This window comes from Helianthus annuus, chromosome 9 (genome assembly GCF_002127325.2).
Source record: "Helianthus annuus cultivar XRQ/B chromosome 9, HanXRQr2.0-SUNRISE, whole genome shotgun sequence".
NCBI lineage: Eukaryota > Viridiplantae > Streptophyta > Magnoliopsida > Asterales > Asteraceae > Helianthus > Helianthus annuus.
Window position 1 is genome coordinate 157,666,385 of NC_035441.2, and position 25,359 is coordinate 157,691,743.

The 25,359-nt window shown below is 30.9% G+C and overlaps 2 protein-coding genes and 1 long non-coding RNA gene across 3 annotated transcripts; all 3 read right to left on the reverse strand.

Annotated features, from left to right (window-relative positions):
* Window positions 1–489: 489 nt before the first annotated feature.
* LOC110876575 lies at window positions 490–6,167 on the reverse strand. The gene is made up of 9 exons (XM_035977094.1): window positions 6,104–6,167; window positions 5,442–5,693; window positions 5,107–5,346; window positions 4,566–4,989; window positions 3,528–4,471; window positions 3,269–3,457; window positions 2,550–3,156; window positions 2,237–2,457; window positions 490–2,150 (listed from the first exon to the last, which is right to left on the reverse strand). Exons 1-9 carry the CDS (start codon window positions 6,165–6,167, stop codon window positions 490–492), a joined length of 4,602 nt encoding a protein of 1,533 aa, XP_035832987.1.
* A 5,045-nt stretch (window positions 6,168–11,212) lies between these two features.
* On the reverse strand, window positions 11,213–11,632 carry LOC118482187. The gene is made up of 3 exons (XR_004867641.1): window positions 11,564–11,632; window positions 11,386–11,454; window positions 11,213–11,286 (listed from the first exon to the last, which is right to left on the reverse strand). It is a non-coding gene; the product is annotated as an uncharacterized LOC118482187 (long non-coding RNA).
* A 171-nt stretch (window positions 11,633–11,803) lies between these two features.
* Window positions 11,804–13,636, reverse strand: LOC110892410 (replication protein A 70 kDa DNA-binding subunit B-like). Its single transcript, XM_035977095.1, has 8 exons — window positions 13,484–13,636; window positions 13,108–13,387; window positions 12,925–13,027; window positions 12,693–12,820; window positions 12,510–12,594; window positions 12,295–12,430; window positions 12,009–12,217; window positions 11,804–11,939 (listed from the first exon to the last, which is right to left on the reverse strand). Exons 1-8 carry the CDS (start codon window positions 13,634–13,636, stop codon window positions 11,804–11,806), a joined length of 1,230 nt encoding a protein of 409 aa, XP_035832988.1.
* Window positions 13,637–25,359: the final 11,723 nt, after the last annotated feature.

A 25,359-nucleotide genomic window follows, 5' to 3' on the forward strand; every position in this document is an offset into this window, starting at 1 on the left:
TACTCGAATTCAGGACTATATTATGCTACTTATGTTATGTTTACTTTTGTTTTAGACATGTAATGAGTGGTTATGATGGTATGTTTACTTTTATTATGGACATGCAGCTAGTGGTTAACCTTAAAGACAATTAGTTATATATCTTGAAAAAAACCATATTTTGGAATGTAAGTAATGTTGGTATCATCTATAAAAGGTTGTTGATTAGTATGTGTATGTATATATATTAACATAATAAGTTATTGTTGTTTATATCTGAATTGGTTACGTTATATAATTTGAAAGTAATTAGTTTGTCGGACGGAGAAATATGGATCCTTGGAATAAAAGATCATGTACCAATATTATTACCAGAAATAACTGTTGATTCAATACTACATAAGAATGTGACTATACTTTAATGCGTAAATACTTCGTTATAAGTTTCTTCGCATATAATAAAAAATGATACAAATAACGTAAAGAAAAAAAAGGACAAAAATATAAAAGTCACAATCCATTGAATATCTCTTTATATACGACATTGGTTGTTTTATTTGTAGGCCTGCCATCATTGTCAAGTATTAGTAACTTGATTCCATCTCGTCTTGTAACCCTGGATAAAGCTACGTACAATTGACCATGTGTGAAAACTGGTTGTCTTAGGTACAACCCAACCTTAGATAGCGACTGTCCCTGGCTTTTGTTAATCGTCATTGCAAAACATACAGTTATTGGAAATTGCCTCCTTTGAAATGCAAAAGGAATCTTTCGGTCCGAAGGTACCAAATTGATTCTAGGTATGAATGTCCGAGAACCAATATTACCACCAGAAATTATCTCAGCTTCAATAACACGGCTGTAAAGTTTTGTGACCTTTAACCTTGTACCGTTACACAAACCATTTCGTTGGTCAATATTTCGCAACAACATTACTGGAACGCCAACTTTAAGCACTAACCTATGATTTGGTAAACCAGACACTTTGAGACCATTGAGCACGTCAGGAGAATATATATTTTGCTGATCAACATTGCCATCTTCAGTAGGGCATAGACTGTCAGAACTAAGATACTCTTTTTCTTCACCAGGGAAAACTGCCAACAATCTATCGTTAATCTCGTGAACAACCTCATTCTTAGGCGCAAGTATAGCTCTTGTACTAAAGTAATTAGGATCATTGTAATTATCCAAGATTGACGGATAAACAAAATCAATCAGGCTAGAAATTGGATCAGATATGCTATCAATTAAAAGCTCAGGTGGTATTTCAATTATTGCTTCTCCATCATTGGAACCACCAACATTTCCCTCGCCAACGTCCAACAACCATTTTGCAAAATTACTAATCTCTTCAACTTCAGATGATGGTCTTCCAACAGTTAACCTCATGTTTCTAGATAACGTCAACAACTTACACTTACTCCACAGATAAGAAGAACATAATGAGGCATTCACAATTTCTTGACGTCCACCGTTTGGAACAACAGGTAGTATTTGCCTAAAATCACCACCAAATACAATCACCTTCCCTCCAAATAAAACATCAGACCTGGATGGATTAGATATATTGAAAATGTCATGCATAGTTCTATCCAAAGCCTCAAATGCATGTTTATGAACCATAGGAGCTTCATCCCATATAATGAGTTTGGTCTGCTGTAGTAATTTAGCTACATCATCGTCTGGTTTTATATGACAAACGGAATCCTCATTAAGATTCAAAGGTATATGAAACCTAGAATGAGCCGTTCTTCCTCCCTCCAACAGCAATGATGCAATTCCGCTAGATGCAACGTTTAATACAATCTGACCTTTTGACCTAATTGCAGCAGATAATGTTTTCCATAAAAACGTTTTACCGGTCCCGCCATAACCGTATACAAAAAATACTCCTCCATTGTCTCCATGAACTGCGTTCATAATTTCTTCATATACTGCACGTTGTTCATCCGTTAACAAATTCACCTGACCTTGATAAACATTTTGTAACTCTGTTCTGTCATAAGCAAGCTCTTCGTTAATCAATCGGCAGCGAAAGTTATCTAAAGATGAAGTATCCGGGTAAGGCATTGATAAAAATCTCCGAAGCGATGAATTATTCCGAGTTAAAAACTTCTCTATTTCGCATAAAACGTAGTTCTTTAGTTGCTCATCAGGAATTGATAAACCTGTGAAAAATCAAAACCACATCTAAATTTAATGGTAAATTTTTTGTAACTGTCAAAAAACAATAATATGAAATTTATAATTTTACCTGAAACACGATGATACTTTGAGAATCTGTACAGAAAATCATCTGTCATATACTTCCATGTGCTTTCCCAGACAACTTCAGGTCTAGATAATGTGCTTGACAGTAACATGGTGGCGAATAAATTGCGAATATAACCTGCACTACCTGATATATTTGCTTCTTTGATGGCCTCAATATACTCAGAGTCGTCATCCAACAAACCAAGCGCATAGCAAGCATCTCTAAAAGTATCGTACACTCGACCATTAACTGTTTTAATATCATCAAACAATGTTGGTCCTTTAACTTGTTAAGAAGAATTCTTAAATAGTACGCTTCACCGGTAGAAGGAGAAACGGAATGAATTCTTCCAATTGTTTTTCCTTTTATTCTCGGAACCCATATACGCTTGTCAAGCTTCCAAACATAAAAACGCGGAAACTGTACGTATGTTAGTGTACGTGCAACATGGTCGTTAGGATCTTGATTACGTTGCATCCAAGCTAAAAACATTGATGAGTTCACAGATGGTTTGTTTAGCACTTGATTAATATCTTCATCAGGACCGAAACAAACTGTTTGTTGTCCAGGAAGATGGAAAGGAAGACGCATAACAGAAGGACTCCTATAATTAACTTCATTAGAAAAAATCCTCCAAGACGCTTCACACGCAGATATATACCTACAGTCATAATACTCTTTAATTTCATCATTTTCTGCTTGTTCGTTTTCATTGTTGCTCGGAACCACAGCAACTGTTGCTCTATCAGGACCTTTATTAATATACTTGAACAAATACTTTATTGACGCCGCTTGGTTGCACCATTCAACGTTTATATGCGCCTGATATCTTTTCAAAAGCTTTTTGTTATAAGGTACAACACTTCTATTGTCTAACTGAATTTTATTTTTTTGAAACGAAGGAACCGTCATCTCTTCTTCTGTATAAGGGAAATCCGTTAGAATCCAAGGTTGAGTGATCTTGAAATTTCTTGGGAAAACCTTTTGAACATTTTCTATCAACCATACATGGAGAGCTCATTCTAGCATTACCACATGGACCGTGAATCATATGGTCTTTCACAAGCGTATATAGTTCCGGGTCTTGGTTTAAATCAGGGATTTCTGCAGAAATAAACTGATCAACATGGTCTACAGTTGGAAGTTTGTAATCATTCTCCATGAATAAGCACATATGTGCATGAGGCAATCCTCGCTTCTGAAACTCAATAGTGTAAACAACTACAAAAAAAAATAAAAACCTTGTAAATATAATTAAGGTTATTTTTAAAAAGTAAATTTATAAACATACCAGCAGAAGCTTTTCCAAACAAATCACGGTCTTTCAAATCTTTACAAATGGCATCCAGCTTTATTTTAAAAATTCGAGATAAAATATCAGGCCTATCCTCCGGATTAAGATTTGTGTCCTTAAGAAACCTTTGAACCTCCGGCCATTTGGGATTACAGGTAATGGTTATAAAAAAGTCTGGATAACCATACCATTTACAAATTGCCATTGCGTCAAGATAGTTTTGCATCATATATCGTGACCCGCCTGTAAAGGAAGATGGAAGGAAAATACGTTTTCCAACCTTAGACAAATCTTGTTGGCCGTTATATCTTAGTTTCCGGATATTCTCATATGTATCAGACCTGAGATCTTGTTGCTGAAATCTTATAAAGTTAAGTCGCTCGCTCTCAATCATCGTATAAGCATCAACCAAAAACTGTTGGAATAAGCGTCGAGAATTTAGAATCAATGAAAACTGGTTACTACGATCTTGTACACGATACGCAAAAAACTCTCTCATTGTACAATTCGGACGTTTCTTGTTAGTAACATCAATGACACCCCTATGTGGTATGTCAATTCTGTAACCGTCGTCTCCATATGGGAACAAAATAGGATACTGAAGTGCAAGATAGGATGGATGCAATTCACTTATTCTTTTTAATGAACCTGTTTGTGTCTCGACAACGATATCTCTTTTCTCAAGTGCGTTATCGATATCTCCAACAATAAGAGCAGCAACCTCTGAGGAAGTAGGTAAGTTATAAGTCCGACCATCTTGTTCTCTTTTGCCAATAAGGTGAAGCTTTAAAGTGGTATAAGGATTTTGTTGGAAGCAATCTCTAACCATCCTATAAATTTTCACAAGCACATTTTCGGCATCAAACATTGCTTTGATTTGTTGTATCAGCTTATTATCGGTTTCATCTGAAGTGGATGATGAGGAAGCATTGTCTGAAGTCCTGTTTCATCAAATTGAAATATTAAGTAAATATACACTTAAAATAAATGTTATTAATAAAATAAGTTCATGAATGGTACCTAAAAACTGATTGCCTGTTTGCCAACTCATTTTCAGTATCGTATATGTATAACTGACAAAATTTAGGCTTCACTCCGTTTGGTGGCACAAGACTACCAATAGAATGGTAATTTTCACCACTAATTCTGTAGCAAAAAGGAGCATTACCAGTATTCACGGTTTGGTCAACCTTACCACCCATTGAGGTAAACGCGAACATAGAATTGTATCGTCGAATGTTCTTCAAAAAGTGCTTGCTTTCATTGTCATTTGACATGAATAGACTTTTATAATAAGGTGTCGCGGTTTTGTAATCCGGTAACACAACTTTGGCATAACCACAACATAACATATGACATATTTTGCCACCCTCTTTTCTTCCGCTTCCTTTCTCTGCGTCCCATAACTTTGCATAACAAACTTCACAAGTAATAACTTGATCACCGTGATCTAAATAATCTGTTAAAACATACAACATTATAGTTATATATACAACATTCATTACAATAATAAGATATACGTATTTAAGACTTATTATTTTTACAATATGTAGCAGTACTTATAAACAAACCTAACCTGTAGAAACACCTTTATAAGGATCTCGTACTACGGTTTCATCTGTGGTCAAGTCGATCATTGGTATAGGAGACGAAATACGTGCTTTGGATACCAACTTACGTTTGCCAGATGATAGCCTTTGCAAATTACGGTTCAATGATGATGTGCAGGTGGTTGATGTGATGCCAGTTGAAATATTATTCCCAATATCGTTTTTTGTCGTTGTACGATTGCTGGTACTACAAATATTGTTACCCGCTACAATTGACAAAAAAAGCATATTAAAAATATCGATGCAAAACAATAAGAACATATTCCCAAATATATAAACATTAAGAAAAAGAAATACTTACTTGTTACAATACTTGAAAGACTTGAATTAACATTATTAGTCACCTCAGGAGTGGATTCAAAATTGTGAAAACCAATTTTGTTGACTATGTTATCAGATGTAACACACGGAGTAGAAGTGGAATTAATATTAGTGGAATCAATATTGAGGGATGACGATGTAGTTCCCACATTTGATTTCTTATTATCCAAGATTAATTTTCTTAATTTTCTTCTATGAGATGCCTCGTCTCGAGTAACAATTGGGAGGACAACTATTATAAAATCGTAGACAAATTGAAAAAATTATAATGAACAAACAATAACAAATCAAAATAGTTAGTTGTAGATAAGGAAAAAATAAGTCTCATTTTGTTAAAAAAAATATATACATAAAATAATACCATTCGTTATGCTTGATAAAGGTCTTCTGCCTCGTCGAACTTTTAAGAGACACAAAAAAAAAAAATTGAAGAATTAATAAAAAATTCTAGCGTAATAGTGAACTAAGTAAGAAGGTCTAAAATAATATAAATGGACAATAAAATAATTAGTGCTATACCGTTAACAATGTCGGAGGATGTGTTTTCATTCCGGTGAACTGCGTATAAAAAAATATACATCTCTATCTATATACTCAAAGAACTAAGAAGGTAAAAAAACTGTAAAACTTTAAATAACTTACCATGCTGAGTGTTTTCTTTATCAACGTCATTGTATACGGAGACAATTTTTGGTCGTTTAGGCATTGCTATGAATTTAGAAAAAGAATTGTTAAATTACATAGTTGGTATGTTGAAACACATGTTAAGTAATATTTAATCAATCAATCGTAAATAAAGATTCATATAAACAATTTAACAAAAATACTTACATATACAAATAAGATGCTAAATGATTAAATAACAATAGACAAAAATACAAACTGAACAAACTAACCAAGTTGAAATGTTGAATACCGAGGTTGAAATAATCAAGGGAGAATGAGTGTTTTGATCAATTCTTATTGAATCATCCAATACGAAATGAAAGGGGGATATAGAAATCACAAATTGGAAGAAGTCTTTAATAATATATAGAGATAGAGATAGAATATAAAAAAATGGAAATATATTCATGTAATACGTTAATTTTAGAAGTTTTTAAATTGTTATGATTATGTTTCCATAAATGAATTTGATTGCCATATATTAAAATTTTTTTTAGGAAATTGAGATTTATAACATCTTTCAAAATAAATAAAAGATATGAACTGTGTAAATATGAAGATTGTAATTACTTACTATAATAGACATATAAAACACTAACAAAATCTAAAAACTATTACAAAATAAGTCATATTAGTATCATTACAAAAGATCTAAATAAAGTGAACCATGGGAAACGACGCAAATTTCTCATGTTCATAACCACAACCAACAAAAAAAATCCATTCAAAAGACTAACAAACAACTAACCAAACCATAGCTGTTTTAAACACACTTTATAGCAGTCTTCATTAGATTGAAGTTACACCGTTCAACACAATCTTCCTCTGTGAAGTTACAAATGTGAAATGCAACATGTGTCCAAACTGCAACTGGTTATCATCCATAAATTTCCTCCATCCATCCACAGCGTAACGTAACGTACAACGGTTTAACTCTGTCTTTGTGTCATAAACTTCAACATCACCATTCAAGTTCTGGACAGATATAGGTTGCAATCTATCAGACAGGCCGGCTCTATTAACAACCTCCACCGGAAGCCGCTTAATGCGTTGAAAGAATAAAAACTATAAGCAAATATAAACAATAATAAAAGTTTTAATGGTTGATCAGGTATAAAAGAAAAAGTACCAGCCTATATTCAGCTTTACGGCTAAAGTCGAAATATTCTGGATGAATGCCGATACGGGAAAATTTGTTTGCCTTCGTTGAACCCTTCTTTGGATGCTACACATTTTTATCAACAGTTAAGCATTTCTTTGCCTTTTATAAGGAAAATAATGTACAATACAAACGGATATTAGTACACTTAATATAAAATACATAAATTATTTAATACCTTGACAGTTTGATCAGATGTTGTATAACGTTTTCGGCCTTTGCATTGTTGGTTGAAATTATCAACTTTGACGGATCGGTTGACAGAAAATTTACCTTTTCCCTTTCCTTTGACCTGTTATGAAATAATAGAGTTAGAACATGAAATTTTTTTCATTCATTTATGTTTTTAAAATTTAAAGCAAAAATCTGTCAGCATCAAATTACATATAAAAAATGTACTAATCTTAAAAAAAAAAAGGAAAATATACATCCAAGACTCACCTTCTAATTGATCTAATAAAGTTGGAGGTTATTTTTCAGACGTAATAAAGTTGTTAAATTAATTGTACATTGTCATGTTTATTTAATAAATATTTGACTTGTAAACCAAAGAAATAAACAATGAAGTTCCAAAAAACTCGAATACAATTATTATGATATTTGAAACTATTCCATGGTGTTACTGATAAGGCAAATTGATTAAACTATGTATTTGTACAAAGAAACAAACAAAAAAAGTATAAAAGTAATAATATAAATACAACCATTGGTTTAGTATCAGTAATAATGTTCGTATGGGTTAATTGTAGGTTGAATTCAAAAATTGAGTTATAATAGGCAATTGTCATAAATAAATTAATATAACAATATAATAGAGTCTGTAAACTTACATCTTGTCTTGTCGTGAAATGTAAGCCATCACCTACTTTCAACGTCTCTTTAACATGAACCTTCTTCGGTGTACTTGTCGGGACTGTTACTGATGTACTTTTAACAGATGTGGGCTGGTTATCATCTACCTCTATGTCCTGAAAAAATCATATTAAAAAAAATTAATAGAAGAGTAAAAATGGATACAAAGTATAATACCTAACAGATTCGAACCTCCAAAAGCGCTTTATCGTAATCAGCCCTAGATATCTGAATTACATCATCATCATCATCATCATCAGATTCAACCTTCTTGCTCAACCTTATCTCAACCTCGTCTCGATACACCGTTAAATCAAACATAACATCATTAAGTTTTTCAAAAACCAATAAATCATCTTCTTGAACGCCAAGATCGTTGCAAAGTTGAGTCCAACCTTCTGAGAATACATAGTTTGAATTAACCTTACTTGTTGACACCGTCCACGGAGAACCCTTATAATTAACCTCATATGAGCCAGCCATTCCATCGTCTCCAAAACATTGTTGGACAAAAGATTCTTCAATCATCTACTTAATATGAAACATAACAAATTGAATGTTGACTATGTAGGTTATATTATTAAAAAAGAAATACATGCTAAATATAAAGTTTAAGGAAAACTTAATGAAATTACGTACCGTATAACCCAATGTTAGATGACGATTAATTGTGAAATAAGATTGCTCACATACGCCATTAACATAAGATGAAAGATAGAGACCAAAATGGTTCATGGGACGAAATGACAGGAGACAATCTTTCTGAAGTTTGAGATCTGAAACAACTTCTCCCCAGCCGTCAGTTAAGACTGGCATACGTTTTAATCGTTTCAACATTACGACCCAAATTTTCCCACTTGAGTGATATATACGCATCTTCCTATCGGCCCAATCCTCTCCGTAGAATTGATTAACAAAGCTGATAGGGACATCCTGTATATATATTAATATTAATATTAACTATATTTAGTATTATAAGTTTAAAAAATAACTTAAAAATTATATTAGTCTAACAGCGGAATTATAGATTACATAAAGATTACTTACTATACTCAATGAGGATGGGTTTAGAAGATACTTTACAAATGAAGTATACATTTTGATACCTACAACAATAATTTATTTTCAAATTCTCGTAGTTTAGCAAACACTAATATATACAGTATACAACAAAAAAACAATATATACATAACACTGCTTGGACTACAAAAAATGACGACTAAAATAATTAAAAACTCAAATTTATATGATTAACAAATTATAATTTTATATGAATATAGATACAGTATTATAAATAAATTTAGTGCATCAGCAATTTAAATTTTTAATACCAGTATCTATCAAAATTTAAGTAAATGATTACATACTTCTTCATGAACAAACGTTTATGAAAACTATTGGATGGGTATATAAACACCTTTTGAAGATAGCATAACAAAACTAAACTAGAACAGTATATTTCAAACAAATAAAGACTCAATCTTACAAAAAACAACAATATTAATGGTTAACTTTAGAAATACATCAATGAAGTGGTATAAAATCAAAGATGGAAAAGATTTAAAGTAAAGTTTATGACCGATCACAGGAACATAAATGTTGTTACCTTTAAGTGAAGATTAGAAACCCTAGTTTCGGTTGCCGGAAACCATTATGTATGATGATTCCGGCGATAATCCGATATATAAACAACTTTTGAACATAGCATAACAAAACTAAACTACAACAGTATATATTAAACAATTAAAGACTCAATCTTACAAAAAACAACAATATTAATGGTTAACCTTAGAAGTACATCAATGAAGTGGTATAAAATCAAAGATATAAAAGATAATAAGTAAAGTTTATGACCGATCACAGGAACATAAATGTTGTTACCTTTAAGTGAAGATTAGAAACCCTAGTTTCGGTTGCCGGAAACCTAAATGAATGATGATTCCGGCGATAATCCGATGATAAGATCCGGTGCCAATTTGAGTTCTCCTAGGGATGATAAGAGTGATAAGAAGGATGATTTGATGGTAGAGTATGGTAAGGACAAAGTCCTTATTTAGAACCGCCATATTGAAATTTACATATACATCCCCTATAGTTTGATTTCTGACAAAAATAAAATTGATTTAATCTATAATTAACACAACAACCTTTTACATTACATAATAGAATAGAATAATAATTATATGTTTTTAAAGATATGAAAAAGGAAGATAACACAAATAAGTAAAGTATTAGAAATAATTTATGGTAAGTGTATATTAAAAAATTTATAATGTATTAAATAAATTACTTAAATACATTACATTACATGTATAATAAAATTTAATTCAAATATCAACCAATAATAAAATTTTACGTTATATTTAAATAAAATAACAAATAATATTAAAATTTTATATAATAAAAAAATATATCTAAGTTTGCCAAATTAACGAATTATCATATTGGGTACTATATTTTAAGTAAGATTCATTATTTAAAGAAGGGATTATTTTTTTTAATATTTAAATAACGTAAAAAGTTGTTATCTTATTACTATGTAATTTTTTCTAAATACCAATTAATACATACGTAAGGATTAAATCATAGGTTCTTAAATTAAGTTATGTTACACAAAATCATATTAGCTCTTATATTTTAAATAATAATATCAATACTCTAACGACATATTATTAAAATGTTATACACCAAAAAAGAATAATGATGTCATATGTATAAGAAACAAAAAACGGGATTAGAAAAATAAATTAGCAAAATAACAATTGATATAAATAACAAACAACTAAACAATAAAACAACCATGTTCATAAAAATCAACCACACAGTTATAACCATTGTCAAAATAAACATAAATAACCAAATACTTAAGAAAAAAACAGCCGATTTAATCAAATGTTCGAAATATAGGTGACTACTTTTCTTTCTTTGGAATTAGAAGAACTGCATCCACACCACCATCTTTACGCGACTTCGAAGAAGACTGCGAAGATACATCATCCACGTCATACACGGTTTCCAAATTGCGCTTCAAGTCACGCTCGCTGCTCGTATCAAACTCAGCATCCTTTCGATCAAACGATGTTGTAAAGCCAACTTTAAACACATTTGAGCAAGGGGTTACATCGTCTCCCGTTTGGGATATAGAATCCTAGTTAAATAAAATGAATAAATAGGTATGAGTTTGAAACATACAATTAACATATAATGAGTTAAAGTTGAATAATAGATAAGGTAAACGATACTAAACCTTAACAGGCAAATAATCATTACGATTTGAATCGGATGGTTCGACATTGACGGCTTCCTCATCAATAGGCTGATTTTGTAAATTTTTTTAAGTTAAAACAATATATCATATTAATCAGTAATTAAACATTGATGGAAGATTGTAATAATAATATAAGGGTGAATTGGAATAACTATACCTGAATAGTGTCAAAATGTTTATCCAGCTCGGACAAAACAACCGGGTTATCAGTCATCTTGGAGACTGAGTATCCATCAGACTTCTTGCTGATGTTAAAAGAAGAAACAGCAATCTTGAAGGCAAACTTCATATTGAGTAATGAATTTAGCTCATTTGGAAAGCTTCCTTCGTTTGCTAACTGTTGAAAAATAAAATATAATTAATATTTTTAAAATAAAAAAAAATATGATAAAATGAATTATTTACTACATACTTCAATGTTGTTGTCTAAAAGCTGATTAGCATTAACCTTCAAAAGCTTTGTCACCTCACGCTCAAACAATGTTAGACTCACAATACCAGTGCAATCTTGGACACGTATATAAAGCCTAATTCTGCAAAAAAATATAAATGAGATTAACTTATTTTGACAAAAAAAAAAACAAAAAATGGTTAATATTTACCGTGGAATTGATGTAACGGTCCTTGTATTACAAATATCAGTCTTGCATTCTAAGACAGTAACCTCTTCAGAACCATCAGTACCATCCTGCTTTTCTTTAACAACAGTAACGGTTGAAACCTTTTTGTTGCAGTTTGTGCACGCGTTGTAAAACCACTCATTGTTCGATGCAAAACTCTTGATAGTGCCAACAATGACAACAAACCTCGTCTGTGTTTAAGATATATATAATGTATTAAAAAAATTGATAGTGTAAAACATATAAAAACTATCTGTTAACGTGTTACCGTATCTATTGAGGTTAACGACCCAATGGGAAAAAAGGTGAGGTCAGAAAGAAATTCTTCAGTGGCAGACTTCGCAACCGAAGAACTTAGGCCAGAATAACTGGAAGACATTTCGGGAGAAAGTTTCTCGATAAATCTATTAAAAAATAAAAATTAAAAATTTAGATTCACAGAAATGCATAGGAAATTTAAATTAACTTATTAGGATAGTGAACCTTTGTTTAAACTCAGCAACCTCATCAATATCACTGTTAATTAAGACTCGGGTGACAGTATACAAATTTGAAACAGACAAATGCCCTGAACATATATATACAATTATTTTAATTAATGCAAACAATTATTCAAAATGTAACCATAAAGAAAAAAAACACAATATATTTGAAGTAATACGATACCTCCCCAGAATCTGTACTTCCCAAACTGAATGATTACGACGACATTTTTTTCACCTCGATTGCTGCTCTCATACTCCATTATTTGATCCGCATAACCGTCCCAAAGCGTCACGAAGATCTGCTTATTGCTGAACATTATTGAAATGAATAAAATCAAAATAGCAGTTCAGAGTACATAATATAGAAAAATAATATATTAAACAATAAAATAGAGGAAAAAATAAATAAATACTTCAAGTCTTCAAGCATAAAGGTGACTTTCTTCTGGTTTTGTCCGTTATTAGTTTCTGTGTCTACCTCGAAGGGAAAACTTTTGACCACAAAACCAATTACATCTGTTGATAAAAATGAAATAGTGTCAACAAAATAAAAAATGTGCTGTGTTTAGTTAAATAGTTTTAATTGTATATCATACCAATTGGACTTTTAAAAAACTTGTTGTCAACTGTTGGATCCTCCACAACTGAATCAAAGGGAGTAAAATCAAAACCCCATTCAGAACCAATAGCCTCGTGGCATTCCTCAACAACGGTGTTGTTATTAAGGTTAATCTTCAAACCACCGTTAGCGTACTTCACCTTCTGACGATTCTCACCCAATGAAGGATTTCTAATCGTCAAACAACGCTTTTCTTCCAAAAGATGTTGATATCCAGATGCGTTTTTAGCCAAAACAAAAGCTTGCATTTTTGTTCCCTGCCAAACAACAACATTATTTTAGACAAATAATACGTACTTTGACAATTAACAGTATATAAACTTAAATTATAACATACGTATATGAACACTTACCTCACTGTCCATGAATATCATATCATAACAATACACTTTTCTAGCGTTATTGAAATCAGCTCTTGTCCACAAACGAACAATGCGTATTCTTATGGTATAGTTATCAACATTGAGGTCCAAATTATTCAACAATGTGATTGCACCTTCTTCCATTTCTGCAAAAAATTCAAAGTAAAGATTAGAAAACAAACACTATATACTAACACATTGTAATAAATTATAAATCAATATAGTATAGAAGTCTCATTGGTATTCTTACCAAAGAGTATGAAAAATGATGTAGAAAATGCTGAGTAGATAAAACTGAGTACAATGTGAAATGTTTAAAGAATATTTATAATAGGTAGACAAATTAAATTAAGTAAAGATTGTGTAGTATAAAAATTTAAAATATCGAACAAAATCAATTATAGTATAAGATGAAAATGGAAATATGTAATATGGAGGTGTTTTCTAAAAATATAGTCAATCAACATAAATGTCCAAAAATATGGTAATATGTCATAAAAAATTAGAAAAAGAAATGTAACTAACTAACTTAGTATACGCATTGTCAATATTAAATTCCTTATTAACCTTTTATTGAATTTGAAATTAAGGAACATTATAAAACTTTAGCAGTTTTAAAGTCAGCATTGAACTATGACATATTACACATTGATGAACATATCCATATAATGTGAATAACTAAGTATACTACATTTGTATATTTTTTGTTTGGCTTATTATAGATTTGTAAACGATTACAGTGGATAAAAAACACATGGGGCATATTAACAATTTCAATAGTTATTAATTGGAAATTGAAAAAAACGGAGGGATTTTTGATGATTAGTAAATTTCAAAAAAATGAAAACATTTATAAATATGCAACCTAATATGTCGTACATGACTTTCGGCAATTATTATATATAATAAAAAAATTATTCTGGTATGTTTAAAAAAATGTTTATAATGTAACATCATAGTGTAATATATTAAAGATATAATACTAAGTTCATAATACTTTTTAATATATGCAGAGTTAGTTTATATATTGTTTTTTATATATATTTAGTTGTAAAACAATAATCAGCAATGTTATACTGAAAATATAAAATAAATTTTTTTCGATATAAGTAGTTTGAATATCACAGGTTTATCTATGATAAGATGTTCCAGTGGGAATATAAATTAGTAAAACAATAGATTATACTTTTAACTATTTTCTTACAGTGGTTAAAAAAAGAAATAGATTGAAAGATATATAAAAACTTGAAATTAAAGTCAAAAACCAATGTTATAACCAAAAAAAACTGGAAAGGCCCAAAAAACATGCCATAATTGTCATAGATCTAATTACTACGGTTAACGTAACGTACAATCATCTCAATAGTCAACACCTGCTCATTTTCATCAAAAGAAAAGTGAACCTGGTCACGGACCTTAATTTGAGCAGCTTTCATGAACTTCTTCCAAGAGGTTAAAGCGTAACGATAACCACGACCATTGGGTCTTCTTTCACGTATGGTACCGTTAGTAATCTGCAGTGGCGGGTCCAGATGCAAAAATTTTATGGTCAAATCTTTTAACCCTTCATGAAGCTTAGCCATGCGTGAAACAGGATTAGGAATTCTCTGTATTTAAGTAAAATTGATAAAAAATATTAATATTCATTAAGTAAATTAAATTCACATCAAACTTATGTGTTTTATCAGTTTTCAAGATGATATGAAAACTTACAAAATAATCATCACCGGCAGTACGAACAAACCGAATAACACCACCATGTACTTGTTCTTCAACTTCATTCTCAACATCTATTGGAGCAACCTCAGTCTGCAAATTAATATACAAATGATGAATTTCAGGCTGATATGTATAAAACATAGAATTAAGTACATATATTTAATTTACCTCATCAAGATGTAATTTAGGATATGTGATTTCAACCCCGGTTTTTCCAAAGACTTTCATATAGAAAAAATGTCCAAAACCTTTGGTGAATAAGAAATAACAACCAACCTCCAACTGAAACATACTAATAATTACATCCATACCAGCGGAAAAACCGACTTTGCCGTCATTAGTTAAAATGGAAACGTTAAACATTTGGTTGTCGATCATAACCGTAGAGATTACATCATTTGACGAAAAATCGTAAGTTTTGGGCAAAATACATTCAGGAATGACCTGTAGCATGTTAAAAAAAGTAAAAAGGTTAGTATCTATAAATAAATAAATAATATTTGAATATATCAGGAAAAAAAATTCACATTTGTCTTACATAAAAATTGCATGATGGAGGTTGCATATATGTCCAGAAAGACCCACGACTAACACCATCTTTATAAGTCATTAACTTAAACGTAGCATGATCTAAAGGATTAAATACTACCAAACATCCCTGAGTTAGTCCCAAGTGTTCAACAACATTGGACCAACCACGAAAGAAAAAAAAACTTCCCTTTAGACGCGCTTAAGAAAACATTAAAGTGACGACCATCTTCACTGTGTATCATAACATTAGTAGGGCATTTGTCAACACCCCACAGTTTGGAAGCCGCATCATCCGGAATGGACTAATCATAGAATTAAAGGGAAAATGAATTGTAAATATTTTCAATTGATTTAAAAAATAGAATAATAATTATATGTTTTTAAAAATATGAAAAAGGAAGATAACACAAATAAGTAAAGTAAAATTTTTTCCTATACCAGAATAAGTTGGTCTGCTCGATTCATTACCCTACAGAACCAGGGTCCTCTGTAACTGAATTACATAATACAATGTTAACAAAATATAACACGACAAAGGGATTGTTAGAAAATTCAAAAACTATCCACATAATACCTTGATGAACGTTCGCCCATACTAAAAACCTGCAAAAAAACAGGTTACAATAAAAATACGACATCAAATCTAATATAATTCAAAAAAAATAATTAACAAACAAAGGATTAATGAATAAGTTGAAGAATGAGTTGTATACCATAAAAATAACCATACTAAGAAATTCAATAAATTGTATAAATAGTAAATTAGTGAAATATAAATTTCATAACCATACATAACATACTTTTCGTTTCAAACAGTTGAATCAGAATTTTTATAAGACATGTATTTAGCAAAATACTAAATAGTGATTAGGGTTAATGATATCGATACCACTTGAAATATCAGTTACACAGTTAAATAGAACATAAATAATACAAAAAACTCTATTTGTGGTTATATATAATAAACTATACAAATGTTAAAACAGAGGTGCAATATACTTACCGATGCTTGTATTTGGAGGTATGATGATGAACAAAAAAAAGAAAACGCTTCTCAAGTAAAGGATTGCAACATTATACTAAAAACAATTTTGTATATATATGGAGTACAAATGGAAACGGTTCCAAAATTACCTAAAAAAATTAAAGATTATTCATTCAAAAAGGCAAGTTTCCATATATAATGAAGTTAGGGCGGTTAAGGAATATACAGGAAATCTGTGATGAGAAAAAGAAACAATCTGTCGACGAAGCAATCAGTCAGAGAGATTCGAAGAAACTATTTTGAGGAGTCGTTGACATTGCCGAGGAGTGTAAGAAAATTATATAGCTTAACATTTCCTGAGACTCCTTGGCAACATCAACGACGCCTCAATGTTCCAAGCAAAAAACTTTCACTGATTTTTTATTCAACAGAAAGTTTCTTCTTAACAAAACAGGTTTAAACGCGAAATATAACTTACTGGATAAGTCACATGGATATTATAATACAATACGTTAGTAAAAAAGCATATACCTTAATGAAGAAGGGACAGGCATACTATAAACCTGCAAAAACAGGTTTGAATGTGAATAAAAAATCAGATTTTATATTGAATTTCAACAGTAATGTTAATCATCATAAAGCATCAGATCTTCATAGAAAATCAGATACAGGCTAAAATTAAAAGAAAAAATAACAAAAAAACAACAAATCAAACAGATCTTATATTAAAAACAATATATTCAAAGACTTTATGGTGCATACAATACAGAATCAATCAAAATTAAACGTTTTTTGACCAAGAAACTGTGATATCAGCTTATCATTTTAGGGATTTGAATAAATCTAGCATCAAATTCAATAACAATAACATAAAGATCTGGAATATGAATAAACAACAAATTTTTGACCATGAAACTGTGATATCAGCTTATCATTTTAGGGATTTGAGTAAACATAGATTCAATTTCAATAACAATAAAATAAATATCTGGAATATGAATAAACAACAAATTTCAATAAAAAATTAAACATTTTTTTACAATGAAATTTTGATATCAGCTAAACATTTTAGGGATTTTAACAAATCTAACATCAAGTTCAATAACAATAACATACAGATCTGGAATATGAGTAAACATAAAATTTAATAACAACATAATAATGTTACTAAACATTATAAACAGATCTGGACTTAGAATCGGACTTAGGGTTTCATACACATAACAATACGAAATTTATTCAAAAAAAGTAACAAAAAACAGAAGAGATAAACCGATTTAGTGATATGATTAAACACAAAAATGCATAACAAAAACAAAAAGCAAATAATCATAAAGAACAAATCTATAATGACAACCGGATCTAGGGTTTGTTGTACAGAATAACACTTTTTCAGAACCAAAATAAAATTCAGACAAAAAAAAGGATTAAACTAAGAAATAAACAATCTACACTTACAAACTTTCGATATGGATCAAAGAAACCTATCAGGAATCGATTGAAGAAGATGAACTTGAAAAGGATCGATTGAAGAGAAGGCGGTGGTAACAAAGATAATTGAAGAGAGAGAGCGGTGAAGGTAACTGATATTTATTAGCATTGAAGAAAATGAAGGAATATGGAAGAAAAGAAGAATGGCGCCCAAAGTCACAATTATCTGGCCAAAGAGAGCTGCCACATCATGGTCAAATGGTCAACCTTTATTTTGCTTTAGTATAGTAGATAGATATAACTCTACAAAAAGTAACTTGGGATACCATAGGCTAACTTAATAGCTGTGTCTCTTCACATCACACTCTTAAAGAATACCTTTGGATTAATAAACACATACCACATATTAAACACATGTTATGCTAATTGCCAACCCAAATCAACATGTCCCAATATACACACACCCCTTTAATAAATTATATAACCATACAAAAAATAGCATATGGTACCTTTGGCTAACTTAATAGTAGGGGTGTGCATAGGTCGGTTTGGGTCGTTTTTACTATTATCCATAACCATAACCGCTAGTTCGGTTATGGAGTTTTTGTAACCATAACCATAACAAAACTTTGGTTATGGTTAATCGGTTATGAAGTCGGTTATGAGTCGGTTTTGGTTAATTTCGGTTAAGTAACCAAGCAAGGTTTGAAATAAATATGGTTGTGCACGATTTGAACTTAGCTTGAGCCTATTTTATAAGATAACAAAGACTAAACTTTTTGGTTAAACTACTGATTTAGAGTTCTTTTTAATAAGGTAATTCTCAAACAAAAACAATTATGGCCATAACACCTTAGTTCTTTATCAAAATAAATGACATCTATATCAAGATTATTTTGTTACTAACATACTTTTATCTTAGTAAAAACCCTCTATATGGTTTAGTAAAACAGAAATCTATTATATAAAGTTAACATCACAACTTCGGTTCGGATTCGGTTATATTCGGTTAACCAAAGCTTCATAACCATAACCGATTGAGGGTTATACAAAGTTTCATAACCATAACCATTGGTTATATTGGTTATCGGTTATTAGTGGTTCGGTTATGTCGGTTATGGTTCGGTTATCGGTTATGTGGTTAATTTGCTCACCCCTACTTAATAGTTGTGTCTCTTCACATCACACCCCTTAAATAATACTTTAGAATTAATAAACTCCTCATGTTATGTTAACCGCCAATCCAAACCAACATGTTCTAATATACACACCCCTTAAATAATACCCTTGAATAATGAACACACGTTATGCCATCCACCACCCCAATGTGTCATGCACTTCTGCACAACCAAAACGCTATGACCGTTTGTTGTTCGATTGATTAAATATAAAGTGTAATTTTATTTCCTACTCCCACCAATTCATTAAATATCCATCAAATCATTAAAAGTTTTATACTATGCAACTGTTTTACTATTTTCCTATGGCGATCCTCTCTGGCCTTCCTTTTCCTCTGTTACAATCGTCATCAATTTCATCCGTCCTTGATTTGGCGCCAGATTTTTCATTCCTCCATTTGAAGTTTTGCTTCCTCTCGCTCCCATAGTTTATGTTTCCGCTGTTGATAACTTCAATTTCTTTCCTTTGTTTGTGTGGTATTCTACGTTTTCATGTTTACAATTCGTATATTGATTTTTGTTTGTTGCGTCTTAGAAAACATATATGTTCTTTGTTTGTTTGGCATCAAGAAAATTCGTGTTTTCATATTTACGATATTAGTATATTGATTTCCGTTTGTTGCGTCTTAAAAAACTTGATATGTTCTTTGTTTGTTTGGCATCAAGAAAATTCTGCGTTTTCATGTTTACAATTCGTCTATTGATTTCTGATGATTGCGTCTTATAAAAATATCTGTTCTTTGTTTATTTGGCATCAATAAGACATGTGTTTTTATGTTCACAATTCTTACGTGCATAGGTTTTAGCGATTAATTTTACAAATACAATTTCAAGTTAGTTAAAAGATGTGCCCTGTATGATTCTGTCGTCACGATTGAAATATTGATGTATGCCATTATAACAGTATGACACTTGGATGCATGTGGTCAAATATGTGAGATTCAAGTATGACTAAATTTCTTTTAATGATGCCATGGAATCACTGCTCACAACAAAATTGAATGAAATTGATTTTAACTGAAGAACAATTTGACGTTTATGCCTTGAATATAACTAGAATATGATTATGATCAAATTGTATCTTCAACATAAAAGGTATAATTATAGAAGATGATATCCATAATAAAAACATCATATGTCTGGAAGTTGGATATTAAAACCTTAAAATTCTGATTAAAGAACAGAAACAAATACGAACGTCCATTAAAGGATTTATATGTTAGTTATTTATGAATATGAGATATATATAAAGATTGTTTGACTTTTTTTTTTTGAACAATAAATTTAGATCACTGACGAACCCTTAGAGTATTATCGTGCCACTAACGGAACCACCCAATTATATCCATCTCCACTAAGCAATAGTGCCTATACACCAATTTAGAAGAAAACCCAATACATCTGGGAAAAGCCCTCTTATGGGAATCGAACCCGAAACTTAATGGTCTGTAAGCCTGATCACATCCTCAAAATCACTAGGCTATAATGTCATGGACGCTTGAAAATTTTATGCTCATTAAATTTAAGACATGTAATTAGATATCTGGGATTATGTATAATCACTAGCGGATCTTTTCATGGGAAGGGGTCTCCGACCCTTCCTGTTTTTTCACTTCGTATAAATTTTACCAAAAAGTTTATGGGGTCTGGAATTGATCATGCCTGGCACCCTGTATGTGTGGAGGAAAATGAATGCTAGGCATGTTTGGCCCTAATTTAATCAGCCATGGCGCATCACCTTTTGCAACAAATCTGACCCATCATCCCAATTAACCTACGTTATATTATAATATTAATTAATATTGTTAATTTATTATGTTCATGAGTTAAAAAAAAATTTATGGGTTAGGTGACTTAAATATTTTCGAATCACATATAGTAGTACTAAAAATATTTATAATTAATATCCCGCTGCAACGCGCGAGTTGACGTTAACTTGTTAATTTACAAATTACAAATTGTTACACCCAAACGGTGTCATTGGAGGATATAACCAACTAATTATACTGGACCATGTACTGGGTTATAAAGAGCGACATACTCAAGTAATATTGGATATCGTAGTTAATTGATTTCGTAGAATTTTATTAGTGTAATTATCTACAATTCAATACTTGTTTTTTCACGTTCAATATACGAAGAGTGGTCCATACCTTTAACAAAAGAAACTTGAGAGTGTCATTGATTCTTAACGAACATGAAAAGAGGTCGATTCGTTAATTTATGTTCTTGAACGTTCGGTAACGTGTTTGTTTGTGTTCTATAGTTCATTAATGTTTTTAGTTTCTATATTTTATCTAAATACTTTAAAATCCCGACAAATAAAATATTTAATAAATGTTAGTGTATTATATATTATGTTCATGAATGTTTATTTGTGTTCGTGTGTTTCCATTTGTGTTCATGAATATTAGTTTATGCTCATTTTTGTTAATCAACGTTTGTTTTTGTTCGTTGCCAAAAATTAACAAACAAACACAAACGAATATGAACAAGTTCATTTCCTTAACAAATGAACACAAACATAAGATCTGGTTTGATAAGTGTACATAAACAGTTTGTGAACACATATTTTTTCTTAACAAACAAACACGAACAAGGTCTTTTTCATGTTTGTTCGGTTTGTTTGCAGCCCTATGTATTCGTGATTACATCTTATCCAGAAAAACTAAAAAGTTTCTGGTGATCATAATCATCTATTGCCTCAAGCAAAAGATAATAAATATCGACTTGGGAATACTCAACGATGTTGATAAGTTAGATAAAGTTTAAGATAGTAGAAGATCAGAGTTTGAGTTCTTATGACATGTAAGTTTAGTCATTATATCAAAAAGATAATAAGTTGTTGAGACAGACAGTGAAAAAATAACTTTTATTACAATCAGTTAACCAAAAAGATAAAAATTTATATTTTAAAATCCTTATATTATTGATTTTTAAAGTCTATCAATAAGATATTGAGACATACGATGGATGTGGTAAGATCAAATAAAAAGTTTATTTTGCCTAAGTAGGATGAGAAGTAATTTTAACCATTCATTTTTCAAATCCATGTTTAAGATTAAAGTGTAGGAGAAAGAAGGAGTGCAAGAGTATCTTGGGAAAATCATAATTTGGACTTTCTCTCTTCACATGCAAGGCACATGCATATTTCACCCTCATTTTTTAAACGTTCATAACTTTTTTATACGACATTATTTTTTCATAAAAATTTCACCGTAAAATCGAGCGTCTTTTTATCTTTAATTTGAGAACCATATTGCTATATAAAATAGGAAAATTGGTTTTTTAATAAACCAACCTTTGTCCCGTTGGTAAATAATAATCCTACCTACGTAATTGGTATACAATAATCCTACCTATCGACATGTTGGTTCTTAATGAACTTCCGTTAATTATTTTTAACTGAAGTTAATTTTTAAGTTTTATTTATTACACAAACACCCCTGTAGTTATAATTTACTAGTTTTAACTATGTTCTAAAACAAAAAAAGGTCAAGGACATGTAATTAAATTTTATATATACATATGTGTAATAGTTAAAACTAGTAAATTACAACTACAGGGACTGTTTGTGTAATAAATAAAACTTAAAAACTAACTTCAGTTAAAAAAAATTAACGAATGTTCATTGAGTACTAACATGTTGATAGGTAGGTTTATTGTATACCAATTACGTAGGTAGGATTATTATTTACCAACGGAGCAAAGGTTGGTTTATTAAAAACCAATTTTTCTATAAAATATGAAGACTAAAAAAACCGACTAAAATGCGTTGGATTTCTATGTTGTATAACATTTTTTTTGTGCTGGATTTTTGTACTATATTTTTGTGCTAAATTTTTGTGCTGAATGTTTTTGTTTTAATTTTTTTTCTCATTTTTTTGTACTACATTTTTTTGCTAACTTTTTTGTGTTATATTTTTTTGTACTAAATTTTTTTGTGCTATATTTTTTTGTACTAGATTTTTTGTGCCATATTTTTTTGTACTAGATTTTTCGTGCTAAATTTTTTTGTACTAGACTTTTTTGTTGTATTCTTAAAAAAAACAAAAGGGGTGCCACATGTCATTTTCACTCCTATTTATAAGGACCAAATACCCTTATTTCCTACTTATTAGGAGTGACACATGTAATCATTGCAATCCTTATTAGGCTACTTAGGCAAAATCCACTTTTTAGTGGATCCTTCCCCTATGATGGACTACCGGACATATCAAGTTTAATATATTTATTGGATTCTTTCTACGGGAAAATTATCAAAAATAGATATTGAAATCATATCGCCTATTTATCAAAATAAAACAGTGTTCGTATCTACAGTAGACGTGTCACTGAAAACGAGGAAACTTTTACGTCTATCGTAGACTCATCACTCCTATTCAATAAATTGTTGACACGTGGAGGCTACTAGACGCAAGCTTAAATGTTAAAAGCTACTAGACGCAAACTTAAATATCAAAGGCTACTAGACGCAAATTGTTGCCCGTAGACACAACTGTTGGAGGCTACTAGACGCAAACTTACATCTAGTAGCCTCCATCTATTTTTAGATCCACGTGTCAACACTTTATTTGCTAGGGCTCACATAAGTCTACGATAGACATAAAAACTTGCTTGTTTCAGTGACGCGTCTACCATAAACGCGGACAATATTTATTTTCTTCAATACATATGATCAATGTTTATTTTGATAATTTTCTTGAATTATTTTTTTACGAATGCGACATTAAATGAAAACCAATAATAAGAAGAATCCAATATAGTACACCCCCCATTCACATGGTGGGCTAACTGCATAAAGCGAGGTTTTTTGTTTGTTTTTATATTGGTCAAGGCAGGCTGCAGCCAATTTCATGATTGGAGGCTGTTTTGATTGTGTACATGGAGGAGCAAGTATACTCTCACTTTTATGGATTCTTGTTTACTTTTAGAACCGTAATTCGTAAGTCAGACGGTTTCTAGTTTTACTATTAAACTACAATTGTAATTATACACTATAATTGTTTTATACATTACGGGGATTAAATATTTACCACTTAGAGAAGTAAAGCCTTATCCAATATCTTACCACCTTAGAACCAGTAAACCAAATTCCCTTTGTTAGTTACCACTTATAATTGTTTTATACATTACGAGGATTAGACACTTTTGATACATTACGAGGATTAGACACTTTTGAACACAACGTGTGAAATTATTCTTTCTAGATACTTTATAAACACATTACTTTTTTGTAAGGACTAGATGGGAGCCTCACCGTGATGCGTCGGTGGGGCTTTAAAATGTGTCGACAAGCATTTTTACGAACGAAATTAGATTACAAAAAGTCACCAAATATGTTGACTATTGTTGATTGTTTACATTAATATCCCAAAATTTACAATCAACTGCTTAACCTACAAACAACATCCAATTTATTTATTTTTTCATTGACATCATTTGGCCTAGCATAACGTGCTATAAGCGCGTCTAGTTGAACTTGTAGTGCGGACCGTTTTTGGTGGATGTTACTAACTCTTTTGGTTAGCTCATTAAGTTTGTCATTAATTTTACGATTGGACTCTATAACCTCTTCAAAAAGCTGGGTAAGCCTTTGTAACAAATCCAAGTCAGCGTTCGAAGTTGACATGCTAATGAAAATGAACTAACATATCAATTAAATTGCACTATAACAGAGTTGTAACAATTTGATAAATAAGTTTATAATCATTGCTAGGTGCTTACAAATAGGCTCGAAGACGTAACTGAAACCGATTAGTATCATGGTGGCCGAGAAGACCAAGAAAACACATATGAGAAGTAAAACAAAAATATATTAACTAAAAAATGGAATCTATTTGAAGTAAACAAAAAATTTAAAAACAAAATAAACTTGTTTTCTTTGGGTCAAGAGTATGGTTTTAATGTTCGAGTTTCCGCTATGTATGTCTAATGTTCAAAGTTTAAGAACTATACGTACTTGATGTGTAAATACAACTGTGAGGTTTTCTGGATCTGGGGGCTTACAACGAACATGTTTG

What these genes read in the sequence shown, in the direction of transcription:
- LOC110876575 (XM_035977094.1), bottom strand. Translation starts at nt 6,167, where the DNA reads ATGCCTAAACGACCAAAAATTGTCTCCGTATACAATGACGTTGATAAA. An exon ending in TCTTTCAAGTATTGTAACAA is followed by an intron (nt 5,347 to 5,441) that starts GTAAGTATTTCT and finishes TGTCAATTGTAG; the next exon opens with CGGGTAACAATATTTGTAGT. An exon ending in TTATAAAGGTGTTTCTACAG is followed by an intron (nt 4,990 to 5,106) that starts GTTAGGTTTGTT and finishes ATGTTTTAACAG; the next exon opens with ATTATTTAGATCACGGTGAT.
- LOC110892410 (XM_035977095.1), bottom strand. Translation starts at nt 13,636, where the DNA reads ATGGAAGAAGGTGCAATCACATTGTTGAATAATTTGGACCTCAATGTT. An exon ending in TGATATTCATGGACAGTGAG is followed by an intron (nt 13,388 to 13,483) that starts GTAAGTGTTCAT and finishes GTTGTTTGGCAG; the next exon opens with GGAACAAAAATGCAAGCTTT. An exon ending in GTTTTTTAAAAGTCCAATTG is followed by an intron (nt 13,028 to 13,107) that starts GTATGATATACA and finishes TTTTATCAACAG; the next exon opens with ATGTAATTGGTTTTGTGGTC.